The sequence below is a fragment of the Eumetopias jubatus genome, unplaced genomic scaffold, assembly GCF_037043125.1.
Source record: "Eumetopias jubatus isolate StellerSeaLion01/CBP00866 unplaced genomic scaffold, mEumJub1_p1.0 scaffold_2, whole genome shotgun sequence".
NCBI classification, from domain to species: domain Eukaryota; kingdom Metazoa; phylum Chordata; class Mammalia; order Carnivora; family Otariidae; genus Eumetopias; species Eumetopias jubatus.
Window position 1 is genome coordinate 76485434 of NW_028274808.1, and position 20015 is coordinate 76505448.

Sequence of the window (20015 nt, forward strand, 5' to 3'; positions counted from 1 at the left end):
GTTAATCCAGTATTCCTCAGACTTCATGGAAACTTTTTGCGTAATACTGCTTTTGTAGAGGTACGTAGTTCAGTGAAATTTTTAATTCTTATGAATGGTACAGTGAACAGTGAGAGGGGAGATGTTATTTGCTACTTTCTAGTATCTGTGGGGATTTTGAAAACTATAAAGATGATAATTCATTATCAGTAAAACATGCTTTTTTAACTAGTTTATAGATAGCGGAGTTTTTCTTCTAATTTCCTTGTATTCCATGACTTTGCCATCTTAATTCTACATTGTTGCCTCTAGTTGGAGGATCTTACTTTTCACTCGCCTTTGATACAAATGCAAATGGCTTGACCTTTTTTATTTTTATTTATTTATTAAGATTTACTTTGAACTTTAGGTTATTAAGACATTCAGTTAAATTCACCCTTTTTAGGTGTATAGTTTTATGAAATTAAATTTGGCACATGGATATATTTGTGTATCCGGTATCACAATCAAGATACTGAATATTTCATTCCCTCTCAAAAGTCTTCTCATTTTTTTTTTTTTTTTTTTGTGGTTAATTCTGTGCCTCTGTCCCCAGCCCCTGGCAACCACTGATCCAGTTTCTCTTCCTATACTTTTGCCTTTTCCAGAATGTCATATAAATGGAATCATAGAATATGTAGTTTTTGTGTCTAGCTTCTTTGACTTGGTGTAATGTTTTTGATATTAATTCACATTGTTAATGGTATCAGTAACTTGTTCCTTATTATTGCTGATTATTATTATGTTGTATGGTTGTATCACAACTTGTTTATCCTTTTACTAGTCGGTGGACATTTGAATGTTTATAGTTTTTGTGATTATGAATAAAGCTTTTGTAAATATTCATGTACAGATTTTTATGTGGACAAATGCTTTATGAAAGGGGTTGTCAGGATCCATAGGTCTTTCGGCTCTGTTACATTCAGCATGAGACTTATGGCATAGATTCCAAGATAGCTACTCTAGTGCTTGCCATTTTTCAGTAGCTTATGTAAGTGGAGGGAGGAAAGTTGCAAAGATGAGTTGTGTTCTTTCCCTTAAGAGTAATAGCCCAGCAGTTGCACATATTACTGCCTGTCCTCTTTGGTCAAACTTGGTGACATAGTTGGTAACTTCAAGGAAAGTGAAACTTCTGGAAAGTGAAATTTTTTGCTTGGCCCTCATGTACCAAACTAGAAACTCTTTTATTATGGAAGAAGAAGAAAATGTGAATTGGGAGACATTATAACCTGTGCCACAGCATTGTCATTTTCTCTCAACTTCCCCCTATTAGTAAGTTTCTAGTGACTTTATACATGTTTAAATTCCTATCCTTAGGAATGGATTCCTAGGGATAAATTGGATACCTTGACATTAGGACTTTTCAAAAGTAAATACATTTTTGAAGGATGCACATAAATAAAAGAAGCTTACTTTTTACTTGGCTTGTTTTACAAACAAGTAGATAGGGCCAGAGAAAAAAATGTGATTTGTCACAAGAAGTAGAAAATATCTAGTTAGGAGCATAAGCTGTGATTGTATTCTGTCCAGTTTTTCTGCTATACCTTACTCTGGCCATATCTTTGAGGAAAAATTTAGCAAGATTCCAGGGAAAACATAGCTTTACTTTGAAGTATTAGAATTTTCTATGTATTATAGTCTTTCCAGTTATATAAATCTTTTGAAGAGAAGATAATTATTTTTGGTCCATATGTGTTTCTTGGTTTTCTGAAAATACAAGTGACTTAAGTTTAGTGACATTTAATTTTAGCTTAAAGTATTTTATTAATATAACCACTGATGAAAGTAATCATCATGCCCAATTAAAATCCTAATTCAAAACTTGTGAAGGTTTATTTGAATTCTTTGAATAATATGCTTTAAAATTTCTATAATCTTGTACATTAAACTATAACCTGTAGAAAGCATGTTATGCCACCCTGAAGGTTGCTATAAAAATTGTTTATGAAGTACAGGCCAAGACTAAAATATGTTGAAATGGAGAGTTGTGAAAAATGTTTTATATAGCATAGGAGACCAAATCATGCTAAAATGCAGAAAAAGACTATACATCAGTTTCTAGGCTACATTATTCAAAAAAATACAACCATAAAAAAGGTAATAAGATTACATTTTCACATTTCACGGCTAGTAAAGTGCATTAGGCTGCTCAGATATTCATAACTTACTGTGACATTTGGGAAGATTACATTTTGTAGTGCAGAGTCATTACTACAGCTCAGATAATAACTAGCCAATGCCTAGACTTGGATTGTGATCCTTGTCATTGAAAACAAATTTGTGTTTTGAAGGTTGATCAGCTTCAAATAACTATTAGAAAGGGTTAACATGACATACTGTAGACCCTGTGCATGCTTTTAAGGTATAATAGATATGCATACATGTAGTATATCAAATACACCACACATTTGTATGTACCGATTTCTGCCATCAATTTTCTCCTTGAAAGGTATATTTTATAATATTTAAAGCAATGGAGAAATATTTAAAACACCTGTCTGGATACTGCTCTCATACTGTAAACTCAATTTAAAAGCTGGTGAAATATTTGGAGTTTTTTGGAAATTACTTTCAAAAATTAATTCTGTAGCTTCTTGTAAGGGTGGTTACTGGTGGATATAAACACAGATTAAAGTGGAAGATTGATGTAAGTAATATTAAGGTGAAGGTAAGGTCTCCTAAATTAGTTGCAACTAGATTTTTGACCTGTTTAGACCTGTGTGGGTATGTCCAAACATGTATGTACTAAAAACTCTCCCTTTGCTCTTTCCCCCAAGATGCTCAGTTGCCTTTTCAGAGGCAATCACTATTTAGTTTCTTGTGTATCATTCGTAGGTATATGCCTATGTATATACGTGTTTTACATTCATGTTATAGCCTACCGTTCACCACATTTTTTTCCGTCTTGATATTCTCATCTAAATAATGTATTTTAGAGATTTTTTTCATGTCAGATGGAGCTGCCTCATTCTTTTCATTGGTTGCATTGTATTCCATTATATAGTCATATACGACTTTATTAACTATTACCTGATAATGTTTTTTGGGGGGATTGTTGCTTTTATTTTCTGTTCAAAGTTTGTTACATTGAAGTTTTTGTATCCAACATCATTACCTAAATGTATCTGTAGGATAAATTTCTAGTTGGTAAGGTAGCTGTTTGCATGTGGCTTCTTCTATTTAACGCAATTCCTTTGAGGTTTGTCTGTCTGTCTACCTACCTACCTACCTACCTAGCTTTTGCAAGAGTAGATTGACTTATATTGGTAACTGTGTCAGTAGTTCCAATACCAAATATTTTTCTCATTTGTGGTAATTTTTCAGTTGAAGTACTTGGTTTTCCAGATATATATCACATCATCTCAAAGTAATTATAATTTTAATTCCTCCATTCTAGTATTTATATGTTGCTGCCTTTTGACTAAATGTATCTTCTGTGCCTCCAGAATAATATCAAATGATAGTGATGAAAGTCACATCCCAACCTTGTGTCTGACTTTCATGAGACTCATTTCCAATTTTCCTATGCGAGCATGATGCTGGCTTTTCGGGTGTGATTGATATATTTTATTATTAAAGGATGTCTTTTACAATTAATAATAAAGTATGATGGAAATATAAAACCACCATTTAGCAATGCCACAGAAATTACAGTTACAGGTAAGATCCATTAATGGATCTTAAAACTTAAGATCCATTTATGGATGCATAGAACTGGAATAAACTATTTGGTTGTGTCTTACTCTTTTATGAGTTGGATTTTGTTGTGAAAAGTATGACGAGAAACAAGTTACTTGCATAGTCTTAAGGTGTTTTCCACAGATATATGATTTAAATATGAAATATAGTAACTTTATTTAAAGATTTTATTTATTTGAGAGAGAGAGAGAGCATGAGCAGGGAGAAGGAGAGGAAGGAGCAGACTCCCCTGCTGAGTGGAGAGCCTGATGCGGGGCTCGATCTCAAGACCCTGAGATCATGACCTGAGTCAAAGGCAGACGCTTAACTGACTGAGCCACCCAGGCACCCCTATTGTAACTTTAAAATGGAAAAAAAAAATGACCATCTTAAACAGGTGATCAAAGCTAACTTTACCAGTAGTGTGGCATATTTATATTAGGTATCACTGAAATGATATGCTAAGGACATACATCACTTCTGGAATACTTTTGCTAAAAATGCATAACCTGAATTTAAACTTGAAAGAAATGTCCATATTGGAAGAGTCTATAAAATATCTGGCAAATAGGCTTCAAAAGCATCAAAATCATGAAAGTCAAAGAAGGCCTGTGCAACAGTCTCAGTGTGGAGAAGACCAAAGGGATGCTGATCATGGATCAGAAAACGGACTCTAGTGTGACAAGTGACAACATTTGAGTAAGATCTATAGATTTGTCAGTAATATTTATCAATGTTAAGTTTATGGTTTTAATGATTTTATTATGATTATATAATATACTCATTTGGGGAAGCTGGGTAAAGGGTATACAGGAATTCTACACTATTTTGCAACTTTTTGAATGTTTGAAATTATTTCAGGATGAAAACTTAAAGACGGGACAAGCAGATAATATTCACAAAACCAAATAAAAAAAGTTGTTACATATTTAACAGAATATTTGGGTGGACTAGGGAACTAAACATGTATACTTTATAGCCACGACCATGTACCTGGGAGAATTGGCCCGATGACACCAAGGGGCTCTTTTAGCAGAAACCCAGCTCTAGATGTTCCTGATGATATAAAGAATTTTACGCTAAAATGTCTGCCAGAGCTTTCCCAGAAGAATCAAATGCTTTTATCACTGCACTAGCCAGGAATTCCTATCTCCCTACATGCAGATGCTGCCTCATGTTGTTCATTTTTCCATTTTTTCTTTCTCTTGCCAGTGTGTATCTTTGGCAGAACCTGGGAGATAGCAGTCCTTGGCTGCAAGGAGTTTTAATTGATTTTCTAATTCTGAACTTTCCCTGCTTTTCTGGTGTAAACTATTTGGTTGTGTGTGTCTGTTATTCTTTTATGAGCTGTTAGATTTTGTTTTGTAAAGTTCACTTTCTCCTAATTCTTGACCACTTTTTGGGTTTAGGAATGCATAGTGAAAAACCAAGACATATTCAGGACAAGAGTGTAGATGAATCATGTATGTAGTATTTCTGACAGATATCTTTTAGAAATCTAGCTGATAAGTATAGCTCTGCAAAGGTAATTCTAAAACTATTTTAGTTCCTTTAAACACTTGGGATTTGTTAAAATTTAAAAAACTCTCCTCTGTGGGAGGATGCTGTGGGTGAGATGGCATTGTGGGGATGGGTCAATATATCTTTCTCTGGATGGGTTTTTTGAGAGTGTCAATGAAATAAGTTTTCTTGATTACTTCTTTGGGTGTATGATTATATTTAAGTTATCCTAGTTATTGACAGGGAAGGAAGGGTATTAAAATCGGTAGGTAAAATAAACTAGGAATTTGGCAAATATAAACTCTTAAGTTCTGTGTCCACTCTGAGCATTTTTTTAGCTTTTCATTTCTGTTGTGAGCTGGTATTTTGTATAAGCAGCAAAGCACTTCTAGGTTGCTGTGGATAGTTCACAGAGTTTATAATTCATAAATACTGAATTAGAAGCCGTTAATGAGCTAAAAGTGAGATCTTTATTGGTATCAGGGCAGTAGGTAGTGATTTACCAAAGACATCCTGTATTTGTTTCTGTTGAAAAATATTTCCATTTTTATATTGTAAGTCTTGCTTGACTTTGTGCCATCTTAACTTGAAGGTTTCTTTAGAATCTTTATTTTTTAGAGCTGTGTGTGTGTGTTTATGGACCCTTTTGTTGTAGAGGGTAGAGAATACTATGTATGGGTAGTTACTGCCAACCTAAAGGTTAGGAGTGTGCTCTAGTTATATCGAGAAAGCACTAATGTTTTTAATTTTTTCCCCCTTTTTGGAAGCTGGTAGGAGGGCAGTTTGATTTGGAAATGAATTTCATTATCCAAGAAGGTGAGAGTATCATCTGCATGGTGGACCTACTAGAAAAATGTGACATTACTTGCCAAGCAGAAGTCTGGAGCATGTTTACAGCGATTCTGAAGAAAAGCATACGAAATCTTCAAGTCTGCGCTGAAGTAGGCCTTGTTGAGAAAGTGCTCGGGAAAATTGAAAAAGTTGACAATATGATAGCAGGTATGATTTTTTTTCTGTACAGTGGATGTGAAGAAATAAAGTTTGATTCTTAAATACTGTATTTCTCATTTAATAATATTTATTTCAGAAATATTTGAGTATCTAACGTGTGTGGAACTTTAGTGTTCAAACTCTTAAATAAGCACAGTATATTTTAATCATTGAAGAAATATAAATTGATTGTTTTATTGTTTTCTTTTGTTTCCAGATCTTTTAGTTGACATGTTGGGAGTGCTGGCTAGCTATAATTTGACCGTTCGAGAACTAAAGCTGTTCTTCAGTAAACTTCAAGGAAATAAAGGACAATGGGTAAAAAAATGAGTACCCTTTGATATTTGAAAGTATTCCTCTCCTCAAACACATTAGTGGCTTTTAAGCAACTGTTATTATTCTACTGGGGTAAATGTAAAATTGAAGGGAAGAGATAAATTAAAATAGCGTTTAGGTCTGTACAGCTACTTTTGCCATGACCTGACACAGGTGCAGACTAAGAGAACTGGGTGTTCCAGGCAGGCTAAAACTTGTCCCTTCTTCAAACTCTTAGTCTTCAAATATACATTTAACATTTATTAGAGGAAAAGGGTAAGGATAGAGAAGGAAGAGTGTTAGGTAGCAGCACCTAGATTCTCTGTTGACCTGAGTAGTTTAGCTGTCGCCCTTAAACTTGAATAACCCACTCAGTGAACACAAGCTGTGCAGTTAATTGGATCCACCCTCCACAGATTCAACTTAGTGGTCCTTTTCAATAAATGGCAGTAGTGGTCAACTTATTTTGAACTCCAGGTGCATTAACAAACTGTTTCTTCCTACCACTTGGTTACTTACCTCTTAGAGGAATACTAATAAATATTTTCCCCATTTTTGTTGCATTTCTAGGCTTATTTTAGTGCCCTTTAGAGATCATTGCTCATAGCACTGCTTAGCCACAGCTAATCCTTAATCTAGTTCTGTTGAAATATATTTAAATTGGTGCGTTGCAATTGTACACTCTAGTTTATTGTGTTAAAGTGGTTAGATTCAAGCTTCTTTTTATCAAACTTTAGTTCTTTGGCTACTTTTAAGATTTCATCATTGAGGGTGCCTGGGTGGCTCAGTTGGTAGGACATGTGACTCTTGATCTCAGGGTCTTGAGTTCAAGCCCCATGTTGGACGTGGAGCTTACTTAAAAAAAAAAAAAAGATTTCATTATTGATTTTTGGCAGTTTTATTGTTTCTTGGTGTAGTTTACCTTGTGTTTATTCTTATTACAGTTCTGGTATCTATGTAATATAATTTTCAGCAAATTTGGAAATATTTTGGTCATTATTTCTTCGAATATCATTTTCTTGTCCCTCCCTCCTTTTTTGGGACTCTAATTACATGTATGTTAGCTCTCTTGATAATGTCTAGTAGGTCATTCAGATCTTTTCACTTTTTTTTTTGGCTTTTTCTCTTTCTGCTTCATTTTAGATGGCTTTTGTTACTGTATTTTTAAGGTAATTGCTTGCCTGCAGTGTGTTGATTCTATCCATTAAAATTTACAGATTTCAGATTTTTTTATGTCTAAAAAAAAAATCTAGTTCTTTTTAGTATCTTCTATTTTTCCTCATTATGTTCATGTTTTCCTTTAAATCCTTGGGACTGTTGAGCATATTTATAATAATAATAGTTGATTTCATGTTACTATCTACTAAGTCTATCGTCTTTGTCATTTTCTAGATCAGTTTTTTACTCACTGATTTTGCTTCTGCTTACAGGTCATATTTTCCTTCTAATGCTAGTGATTTTAGATCGAGTGATATTAGATATAGTGAATTGTTCCTTGTTGAGTGCTGGATTTTGTCATATCCCTTTTCAGATTGTTAGACTGTTTTTGCAGGCAGATTAAGTTATTTGTGGATCACTTTACCCTTCCAGGCTAGTTTAAAAGTTTTCTCTTGGTCAGGTCCAGATTGGCTGTTATTCTAGGTCTAGTTTAGCCTCCTTATTGAGGCCTGATTCTTTTTTTTTTTTTTTAAAGATTTTATTTATTTATTTGAGAGAGAGAGAATGAGTGATAGAGAGCATGAGAGGGAAGAGGGTCAGAGGGGGAAGCAGACTCCCTGCTGAGCAGGGAGCCCGATGTGGGACTCGATCCCGGGACTCCAGGATCATGACCTGAGCCGAAGGCAGTTGCTTAACCAACTGAGCCACCCAGGCGCCCGAGGCCTGATTCTTTTAGGGTCTCTGTGAATGACCCTAAGTCTCAGGTATAGGATAAGAGGTAGTGTAATACGGTGGTCTCTACATAGTGCCTAGTAGGGTCTCAAATAATTTCTGGCTGTATAGTAGTTGTGGGAATTCTTTGACTTATAGGTGTTAATATCTTGGCCTCATCTTGTTCAGTTTTATGGTAGGTTTAAATAGTTTGATATTTGACAATTCCCCGCCCCCCCGGGAAAAGGTTTTATTTGACAATTTTTTTCTTTTTAATAGTTTGATATTAAGCCAAGGAGACAGTACAGATTTCTGGAGCTTCCTGTCTGCATAGCTCTTTTCTCTTTAGTACTCTGCCTTGAAGCTTTTATCTACCTCAGACCACCCATATTCCAGTTTCTGCCTCATCAAGTCAGTGAGACCTTCAAATTCTATTTTGTTTCCCTCTTCCTGTGCAGTGATAGAAATTGCATCCTGGTAGAAAGTCTGGTAATCTCATGGCTCATTTTGTTTCCTTTTTCTCAAGTATAACAGTCTTGAGCTACCTCTTCTTCCATGTCTAAAAACATGTAGAATGTATGTTTCATACATTTTTTCCAGTATTCTGGTTGTCTATGGTACTTTGATAAGTCTAGGTCCTGTTAGTGTATCATGTCAAGAAGAGGAAATACAGATCTTCTTCAACTTACAGTGGGGTTCCATCCTGATAAACCCATTGTAAATTGAAAATGTCAAAAGTTGAAAATGCATTTAATACACCTACCCTACCAAACAACATAGCTTAGCCTAACCTATCTTAAATGTGCTCAGAATACTTATATTAGCCTACAGTTGGGCAAAGTCATGTAACACAAAACCTGTCTTATAGTATAGTGTTGAATATCTTCTGTAATTTATGGAATACTCTATTGAAAGTGCAAAACAGAATAGTGTGGGTACAGAATGGTTGTAAGTGTATCAGTTTTTTACCTTTGTGATTTTGTGGCTGACTGGGATCTGTGGCTTGCTGCCACTGCCCAGTGTCATAAGAGCATATTGCATGTCATGAGCCTGGGAAAAAAATCAAACTTCAAAGTACTATTTCTACTGAATGCTGCATATAGCTTTCACAGCATTGTGAAGTAAAACCATAAGTTGAACTGTCAGAAGTCAAGGACGGTCTATATGCTGGTTTCAAACATTTTAGTTTTGATTTCTATTCAGTGTATTTATTGTGAATGTATAATTAATACATTTTTGTTGGTGAATATAGAAAACTCTGAGAAAATAGCAGAGGATATGGATAAATGTTTATTGATAGTGATAGAAACCCCACAACCTAATAAACACAAAATCACTAATAACTAGAGATGTTCAAATTAAAACAATATTGATATGTCACCTTATGTCTATTAGTATTAAGGATTATAAAGTTGGATAATAGCAAATATAATTGTGGAATAGAGTTATTTTATTTAATTTTTTTTTGGTGGGGTCAGCATTTATATTTATTAGCTGATTCGCAGCTTTGCTTTGTTTCAGCAAGTTAAGTCTTTGTATCAGTAGTTGAAACGGAAAATTATTTGATTCACTAATTATATTTTGAGAACTGTTTTCACACTAATGGTAGTAATGATAGCACAAGAGAGACCATAGCCTACTTTTAAACTAGCTTAGGGGCACCTGGGTGGCTCAGTCGTTAAGCATCTGCCTTCGGCTCAGGTCATGATCCCAGGGTCCTGGGATTGAGCCCCACCTGGGGCTCCCTGCTCAGCAGAAAGCCTGCTTTTCCCTCTCCCTCTCCCCCTGCTTGTATTCCTGCTCTTGCTATCTCTCTCTGTGTCAAATAAATAAAATCTTTAAAAAAAAAAAAAACTAGCTCAAAACAGAATTCTTTAAATCAAAAAGGAACATGGCTCTGCTTAAATGAAATTGATGGGATTGATGTCTTCCTCCCTATCACTTGCTATGGTGGGCACATTAGGATATTGAAGCATAATTATAATTATCATGGCCTGGTGATTGCATCTAAGTTCTGAGGGTTATGTTACATAAATGTTAGATTACATACCTTGTAGTTACATACATTATTTTGATTTGTCTATTTCATATCCCATCTTTTTTTCCATTTTTATTTTTTTTTCAAATATTCATTTAAATTATAGTGAGTTAAGATACAGTGTAATATTGGTGTCAGGAGTAGAATTTAGTGATTTATCACTTACAGAAAACAGCCATATGGTTATTTTGAACCTGTATGCTAGTGGCTGGAGTGAACACTCATTAGCCAACCTCGAGTAATCTACCACTACTTAGTCACATAAATTATACCCATATCCAGTGACTTGGTAATTTGCTTCTGAGTATATGTTCCATGAAATTCTTAGTTTCATAAGGAAATACATATGAAGATGTTCAATGAAGCATTATTTTTGGTGGCAGTGAATTGTCACCATGGGGGCTTATCATTAGAGTAGATAGGTAAAATGTACTGGATGCATAGAACAGATTATTATATAGCAGTTAGCATCGATGCAAAAGTTAATATGAATAGATGCAGGAAGCAGGAAGAAAGAAACATATCTAACCCAACATCATTTAAATTATAAGTACAGTCACACAAAAACATTTTTTAAGGAACACATAAAAAGATTTAAGTATGTTTATACAGTTGCTTATGTGACTGGGAGTAGAATGAGAATAGGTTTAGGGCATAACGGGAGAAAACAATGAGCTGTTAATAAAACAAGCAAGGCCTTGGGGTGCCTGGCTGGGTCAGTTGGTGGAATATGCAACTCTTGATCTCAGGGTTGTGAATTAAAGCCCCACATTGGGTGTAGAGATTACCTAAAAATAAAATCTTAAAAAAAACCCTGAAAAACTGAAAAAAACCTCAGACATTTGTGGAATGGTTCTCCAGATGGAAATGCTATAATATTGTATTTTTATTTTTTACTGCAGTTATTTTTAGTTATTTCATTTTGGAATTTATTTTAAAAAATCAATATGATTGTAGTTACTTGTTATTGCACTTTTGTAATTGAGCAATGTGGCTAATTGAAAATTTCTTGGTCACTTAAGAATAAAGCTGTCAGGATCCTGGGATTGAGTCCCATATTGGGCTCCCTGCTCAGCGAGGAGCCTGCTTCTCCCTCTGCCTCCTGCTCCCTCTCCTTATGCGTGCGCTCGCGTTCTTTCTCTCTCTCTCTCTCTCTCTCTCTCGCTGACAAATAAAATCTTAAAAAAAAGATAATAAAGCTCTCCACTTAACATTTAGGTAAAAGATTGCTGGACTCTTTTAGACATTTAATAAATAGAGCAGATACCAAATAAGATGAAGGCAAGCCAGTGATTTCACTTGTAGTTTGACCCTGTTTACAACTTTTAATGAAGAAGATTGTACTAATATCCTGTTTGCTTATAAACTGATTAAAATGATAATGTATATATGATTGTTCTTTACTTTTCCTTGTAAATAAGTCTTTTCATTTTAGCTGTTGTTTCATGTATTAGAGGAGACTTGTGGGTCAAAGAGGCATTAAATAAATGTAATGTTACAACTTTTTTATATGCTATATAGTAAAGGTAATATGGTGGAATGAAATATGACAGGGAGATTGGATCCAGTCTCAGAGGTCAGGGAAGACTACTATGAGGAAGTGACCTTTAAGATGAGCACTAAAAGATGGGTAAGATTTATTTAGTTAAGAGGGGAGGGAAGTAGGCCTAGTGAGAACATTTTAAGCACAAGGAATAGTTTGTACTCAGGCCCTGTTGTGGGAAGAAGGCAGAGAGGCTTTGTGGATGGAGTGCAAAGAGAGGGGAAGATGGAAATGCAGAATGAAGCTAGTGAGGTAGATTGAGTATCTTGTGGGCTGTGTTAAGGCTTTTGGTCTTAATTTTAAAGGCAGTGGGAAGCCACCTGAGAGATAGCATAATAGAAAGGTAAAAGTGTAGTGGTTAAAAGTATGGACTCTCAAGTCAGACTGAGTTCTGATCCCAGCCTTGCCATTTGCTACTTGTGTGACCTTGGACACGTTCCTCTGTCTCACAGTACCACCTCTTGGATGGTTTTAAGGTTAAAATATTTTTATTGTTTCTTTGAAAGCGGTCTGTGTAATATAGTAAGCATTATTTGTGAAAATAATATGCTTTTAGCTAATAGCATTTTTGGTTATTCTTGGGTATATTAAAGTATGGGTATATTAAAAATAAGTATTTTTGTTTTATGGTGAATAGTGTGTTTAATGAGTTGTTGATTATTTTCATAGCCTCCACATGCTGGGAAGTTGCTGTCTGTGTTAAAGCATATGCCTCAGAAGTATGGTCCTGATGCCTTTTTCAACTTTCCAGGAAAGAGTGCTGCAGTAAGTAAATTTTAATGAGGAAATCACTTGGAGTTTTTTCCTTGGCTTCCAGAAAGTACGGCCATGTAAACAACCCTGACAGGTTCATTGTTAGGTAGAAACTTTCTTGCACAACTTAACTTATTCCTTACAGCAGTTATTTGTGTTACTTTTTCCTGTTTTAGAGGTGAAGAAATACAGGCTCAAAGAAGTTAAGAAAGCTGCCCATTTATAGCTTGGGGCAACAATGGAATAAGAACCTAGTTCTTTTGAACATGTTGTCTTTAGAATTTATCTCTGCATTCTCCAATAGATATTTATGTGTGACACTTTCACTTTCTATCTTACTGAATATCTTTCTTCAGCCTTGTATTTCTCCAAAGGGTGTTTCTTTTTCACCTGGTGAATAGAATGAGAATAATTCTTTAAAACTTTCCAGCAAGTTCTCCTGATTTGGGAGTTTCCAAATTATATGTTTCAGCATTCTTTCTCTCTCTCTTTTTTTAGTTTCAGCATTCTTATAAGCTGTTAATCAGTTTAATATAGTTGAAATAAGACATTGATAGTAATATCTGTAGTGTTTCAAAATGTTATAGGAGTGCATTGTATAATGTGTATATGTTATTTATGGAAGCTTTTTTACCTCTTCATATTACATTCGTCTGCTTCTTACTAGCAAAAATTTTTTTGGAGATATTTCAGCCTGTTCTTCTGAGATTATTTTTTGTTATTTTTACTTAGTTTCTCATAATATCTTATTTGCTTGTTAGGCCCTATGTAGTAGTCAGGTAATATCTGCAGAAAGAAAAGAGTGTTTTAAAAGGACATTTGTAATATTTGAATATTTTATACACAATACACAGCTTTCTTTGGAAAGTTTATTGCTTGTATTGTTTTTCCTCTATAGTTTTTCCTTACTAAGCATTTTAGATTTGAAGCTTTCCAGAAAAACTTTATTCTCTTGACATTGAGCCTATAATTTGCCTTTAATATAAGAAGCAGTCTTATGAGGTTAACTTTTTTGAAATGCCTATTATGATTATTTCATGTTAACTTTGTTTTTCTTTTAGTTTAAGTTCCAGTTAGTTAACATACAGTGTAATGTTAGTTTCAGGTGTACAATTTAGTGGTTCAGCAATTCCATACATCACCTGGTGCTCATCATGACAAGTGTACTCCTTAATTCCCATCACCTATTTAACACATCCTCCTCCCCTCCTCCCCTTTGGTAACCATCAGTTTGTTCTGTATAGTGAAGAGTTCATTTCTCCGTCTGCCTGTCTCTTTTTTTCCCCTATGATCATTTGTTCGGATTCTTATATTCCCCAAATGCATGAAATCATATGGTATTTGTTTTTCTCGGACTTATTTATAAGCTTAGCATGATACTCTGTAGCTCCATCCATGGCGTTGCAAATGGCAAGATTTCATTCTTTTTGATGACTTACTATTCCATTGTGTGTGTGTGTGTTTGTGTGTGTGTGTGTGTGTGTGTGTGTACACCACATCTTCTTTATCCATTCATCAATGGATGGACATTTGAGATCTTTTCATAATTTGGCTATTGTAGATAATTCTCCTATGAACATCAGGGCACACGTATCCCTTCGAATTAGTATTTTTGTATTCTTTGTGTAAATACCTAGTAGTGCAATTGCTGGATTGTAAGGTAGTTTTATTTTTAACTTTTTGAGGAACTTCCATACTGTTTTCCAGAACGACCGCACCAGTTTGCATTCCCACCAACAGTTCAAGAGGGTTCCCCTTTCTCCACATCCTTGCCAACACTTGTTCTTTCCGTGTTGTTGATTTTAGCCATTCTGAAGGTGTGAGGTGATATTTCATTATAGTTTTGATCTGCATTTCCCTGAAGATGCATGATATTGAGCATTTTTTCATGTGTCTTTTGGCTATCTGTATGTCTTCTTTGGGAAAACGCCTATTCATGCCTTCTGCCCATTTTTTAATTGGGTTGTTTTTTGGACACAGAGTTTTATAAGTTCCTTATATATTTTGGATACTAACCTTGTGTCAGATATGTCATTTGTAAATACCTCCTCCCATTCCAAAGGTTGCCTTTTAGTTTTGTTGATAATTTCCTTCGCTGTGCGGATGCTTTTTATTTTGATGTAGTACCAGTGGTTTATTTTTGCTTTTGTTTTCCTTGCCTCAGGAGACATATCTAGAAAAAAGTTGCTAAGGCTGATGTCAGAGAGGTTACTGCCTGTGTTCTTTCTAGGATTTTAATGGTTTCTTATCTCACATTTAGGTCTTTCATCCGTTTTGAATTTGTTTTTGTGTATGGTGTAAGAAATTGGTCCAGTTTCATTTTTTTGTATGCTGCTCTCCAGTTTTCCCAACACCATTTGTTGAAGAGACTGTCTTTATTCCATTGGATAATCTTTCCTGCTTTGTGGAAGATTAATTGACCATATAGCTGTGGGTTCATTTCTGGGTTTTCTTTTCTGTTCCATTGATCTATGTGTGTATTTTTGTGTCAGTGCCAAAACAGATATGCTGTTTTGATCACCACAGCTTTGTAATATAACTTGAAGTCCGGAATTGTGATGCTCCCAGCTTTTTCTTTTCAAGGTTGGTTTGACTATTTAGGGTCTTTTGTGGTTCCATACAAATTTTAGGCTTCCTTGTTCTAGCTCTGTGAAAAATGCAGTTGGTTTTTTGATGGGGATTAGATTAAATCTTTAGATTGCTTTGGGTAGTATAGACATCTGTACAATATTTGTTCTTCCAATCCATAAGCATGGAATGTTTTTCCATTTCTTTGTGTGATCTTCAGTGTCTTTCATCAGTGTTTGATAATTTTCAGAGTATAGATCTTTTACACCTTCGGCTAAGTTTATTCCTAGGTATCTTACTGTTTTTGGTGCATTTGTAAATGGGTTTGATTCCTTAGTTTCTCTTTCTGCAGCTTCATTATTGGTGTATAGAAACGCAACATATTTCTGTACATTGATTTTGTATCCCGTGACCTTACTGAATTTGTTTATCACTTTTGGTAATTTTTGGTGGAATCTTTTGGGTTTTCTGTATAGAGTATCATGTAATCTGCAAATAGTGGAAGTTTGACTTTTTCCTTTCCTATTTGGATGCTTTTATTTTTTTGTGTTGTCTGATTGCTGTGGCTAGGAATTCTATTTCTGTGCTAAATAACAGAGGTGAGAGTGCACATCCCTGTCTTGTTTCTGACTGTAGAGGAAAAGCTTTCAATTTTGGCCCATCGAGGATGATATTAGCTGTGGGTTTTCATATATGGCTTTCATTATGTTGACATATGTTCCCTCTAACCTTGCTTTGTTGAGTGTTTTTGCCATGAAAGGATGTTGTACTTTGTCAAATGCTTTTTCTGCATCCATTGAAAGGATCATATGGTTCTTTTTTTTTTAAGAGATTTATTTATTTGAGAGAGAGAGAGATGGGGGGGAGGAGTGGCAGAGGGAGTGGGAGAGAGGGAATCTCAAGCAGACTCCCCACTGCACGTGGAGCCTGACATGGGGCTTGATCTCACAACCCTGAGATCATGACCTGAGCTGAAATCAAGAGTCCAGTGCTTAACTGATTGAGCCATCCAGGTGCCCCAGGATCATATGGTTCTTATTCTTTCTTTTATTAATGTGTATCCTTTTGATTGATTTGTGAATATTGAACCACCCTTGCAGCCCAGGAGTAAATCCTGCTCGATTGTGGTGAACGATTCTTTTAATGTACTGTTGGTTTCAGTTTGCTAGTATTTTATTAAGAATTTTTGCATCCATGTTCATCAGGGATATTGGCCTGTAGTTCTCTTTTTTAGTCAAGTCTTTATCTGGTTTTGGTATCAGGGTAATGTTGGCCTTATAAAATGAATTTGCAAGTTTTCCTTCCATTCTATTTTTTGGGATAGTTTGAGAAGAATAGGTATTAACTCTTCTTTAAATGTTTGGTAAAATTCACCTGTGAATTCATCTGGCCCTGAACTTTTGTTTTTTTGGGAGATTTTTTTATTCCTGATTCAATATCTCTGCTGGTTATCAGTCTGCTCTAGTTTTGTATTTCTTCCTGTTTCAGTTTTGGTAGTTTATGGTTTTCTAATTTGTTGGCACATAGTTTTTCATAATATTCTCTTATTCTGTTTTGTGGTGTTGGTTGGTATTTCTCCTCTCTCATTTGTGAATTTATTTATTAGGGTCCTTTCTCTTTTCTATTTGATAAGTCTGGCTAGGGGTTTATCAATTTTATTAATATTTTCAAAGAACCAGCTCATGTTTTCATTGATCTGTTGTTTTTTAGTTTCTATATCATTTATTTCTGCTCTATTCTGTATTATTTCCTTTCTTTTCCTGGCTTTTGGCTTCATATGTTGTTCTTTTTCTAGCTTCTTTGGGGGTAAGTTCAGGTTGTTTATTTGTATTTTTCTTGCTTATTAAGGTAGGCCTGTATTGCTATATACTTTCCTCTTAGGACCAATTTTTGTTTCTTCTTTGGTTTCCTGGTTGACCCATTCATTGTTTAGTCGCATGTTTTTTTCTTTCTTTTTTTTTTATTTTTATTTTTAAAGATTTTATTTTATTTATCTGACAGAGACAGCTAGAGAGGGAACACAAGCAGGGGGAGTGGGAGAGGGAGAAGCAGGCTTCCCGCGGAGCAGGGAGCCCAATGTGGGGCTCAATCCCAGGACCCTGGGATTATGACCCGAGCTGAAGGCAGATGCTCAAAGACTGAGCCACCCAGGCACCCCAATAGCATGTTTTTTAACCTCCATGTATTTGTGGTCTTTCCACATTTTTTCTTGTGGTTGACTTTAAGTTTTATAGCATTGTGGTCAGAAAATATGCATGGTATGATCTCAGTCTTTTTGTACTTGTTGAGGCCTGATTTGTGACCTAGTATGTGATGTATTCTGGAGAGAGTCCCATGTGCACTTGAAAAGAATGTGTATTCTGGTTTAGGATGGAATGTTGATGGAATGATGAATGTATGTGTTAAGTCCATCTGGTCTAGTGTGCCATGCAAAGCCATTGTTTCTTTAGGTGATCTCTCGATTGATGTAAGAAGGGTGTTAAAGTTTCCGACTCTTATTGTATTATTATCAGTTAGTTTCTTTATGTTTGTTATTAATTGTTTTATGTATTTGGGTGATCGCATGTTGGGTGCATAAGTATTTACAATTGTTAGATCTTGTTGGATTGTCCCCTTTATTATGATATAACGCCCTTCTTCATCTCTTGTTATAGTCTTTGGCTTAAAGTCTAGTTTGTCTGATGTAAGTATTGCTACTCTGGCATCTTTTGATGTCTATTTGCATGATAAATGTTTCTACATCCTCTCACTTTCATTCTGCAGGTGTTTTTAGGTCTAAAATGAGTCTCTTGTAGGCAGTGTATAGATGGGTCTTGATTTTTAATTTTTTTTCTTTCCAAATTTTTATATAAATTCTAGTTAGTTAACACATAGTGTAATATTGGTTTCAGGAGTAGAATTTTGTGATTCATCACTTACATATAATACCCAGTGCTCATCCTAACAAGTGCCCTCCATAATACCCATCATCCGTTTAGCCTATCCCCCACCCACCTCCCTCCATCAGCCCTCAGTTTGTTCTCTATCATTAAGAGTCTCTTAGCATTTGCTTCCCTCGTTTTCTTTTTTTTTCCTTCCATAGATGGTTTTTGTTTTTTTATCCATTCTGACACCCTATGTCTTTTTAGTTTTTTATTTATTATTATTATTATTTTTAGAGAGAGAGCACAAGCAGGGAGGGGTAGAGGGAGAGGGAGGGAGAGAATCCCACGCAGGCTCCATGTCCAACATGGAGCTCGACACAGGGCTCAATCTCACAATCCTGAGATCATGACCTGAGCTGAAATCAAGTGTCAGATGCTTAGCTGACTGAGCCACCCACATGCGCCCCCTGATACCCTAAGTGTTTATTTCATTTATATTCAAAGTAATTTTTGATAGATATGTATTTAGTGCCATTTTACTACTTGTTTTGTCATTGTTTCTGGAGATTTTCTCTGTTCCCTTTCTTGTCTTTGTCACTTTTGGTTTTTCCTTTCCACTTAAAGAGTTCCCTTTAATGTTTTTTGCGGGGCTGCTTTAGTGGTCACAGACTCCTTTAGTTTTTGTTTGTGTGGGGAAACTCTTTATCTCTCCTTGTATTCTGAATGATAGCCTTGCTGGGTAGAGTATTTTTGGTTGCAGCTTTTTCCCATTCAGTACTTTGAATGTATCATGCCACTCCTTTCTGGCTTGCCAAATTTGTTAAGAAATCTGCAGCTAGCTTTATGGGTTTTCCCTTATAAGTAAAGGACTTCTTTTGTGTTGCTGCTTTTCTTTATCACTATATTTTGCAAAATTAATTATAATATGTCTTAGTGTTGCCCTTCTTCTGTTGATTTTATTGGGAGTTCTCTATGCCTTCTGGATATGGATGTCTCTTTCCTTCCCCATATTAGGGAATTTTTCAGCTATGATTTCCTCTAATAAATTTTCTGTCCCCTTTTCTCTCTCTTCTTCTTCTTTTGGGACTCCTATAATACAAATGTTATTATGTTTGGTAGAGTCACTGAGTTCTGTAAATCTAATGTTCCATAATTATTCTTTCTCTCTTTGGTGTAGCTTCATTATTTTCCATTATTTTGTCTTCTGTATCACTTACTCATTCTTCTGCTTCTTCCAGCCTTGTGTTCATTGCATCAAGCCTGTTTCCAATTTCAATTGTTGCATTTTTCATTCTGTTTTTTAACTTTTTTTGAAAGGTCTTATTTATTTATTTGACAGAGAGAGAGAGACAGCGAGAGAAGGAGCACAATGGGGGGGAGTGGGTGAGGGAGAAGCAGGCTTCCCGCTGAGCAGGGAGCCTGATGCGGGGCTTGCCCCCAGAACCCTGGGATTATGACCTGAGCCAAAGGCAGACACGTAACAACTGAGCCACCCAGGTGCCCCCCTTTTTTAACTCTTTTATCTCTGCATTAATTATCTCCCTGAAGTCTTCCATTCTTTTCTCAAGTCCAGCAAGTATCCTTATGATTGTTATTTTAAATTTTCCATGAGACACATTACTTATATCTGTTTCCCTTAGATCTCTGTCTAGGACCTTATCTTGTACTTTCATTTATGATGAATGTCTCAGTCTTCGCATTTTATCTAAGTCTCTGCCTTCTTATATGTGTTAGAAAAGCCTGTTATGTTTCCCGCTCCTGAGACTAATGGCTTTATGAAGAAGAAGTCCTTTAGTGTCCAGGGCCTGGTGCTTCAGGGAGTGTTTCTGGTGTGTGCTGTGTGCACTTTGCTGTTGTGTTTTGACTGCTCTATCCTTTA

The 20015-nt window shown here is 35.4% G+C and overlaps 1 protein-coding gene across 5 annotated transcripts in view; it reads left to right on the top strand.

The window, feature by feature from the left end:
• The window catches only part of LRBA (LPS responsive beige-like anchor protein), a 741906-nt gene that overhangs the window by 89603 nt on the left and 632288 nt on the right, over nucleotides 1-20015 (top strand). For all 5 annotated transcript variants that reach the window (XM_028125276.1, XM_028125281.1, XM_028125278.1 and 2 more), the window contains exons 3-5: nucleotides 5964-6195; nucleotides 6404-6504; nucleotides 12621-12716. In XM_028125276.1, coding sequence (XP_027981077.1) covers nucleotides 5964-6195; nucleotides 6404-6504; nucleotides 12621-12716 — 429 coding nt within the window. The remainder of the gene's footprint in view (nucleotides 1-5963; nucleotides 6196-6403; nucleotides 6505-12620; nucleotides 12717-20015) is intronic.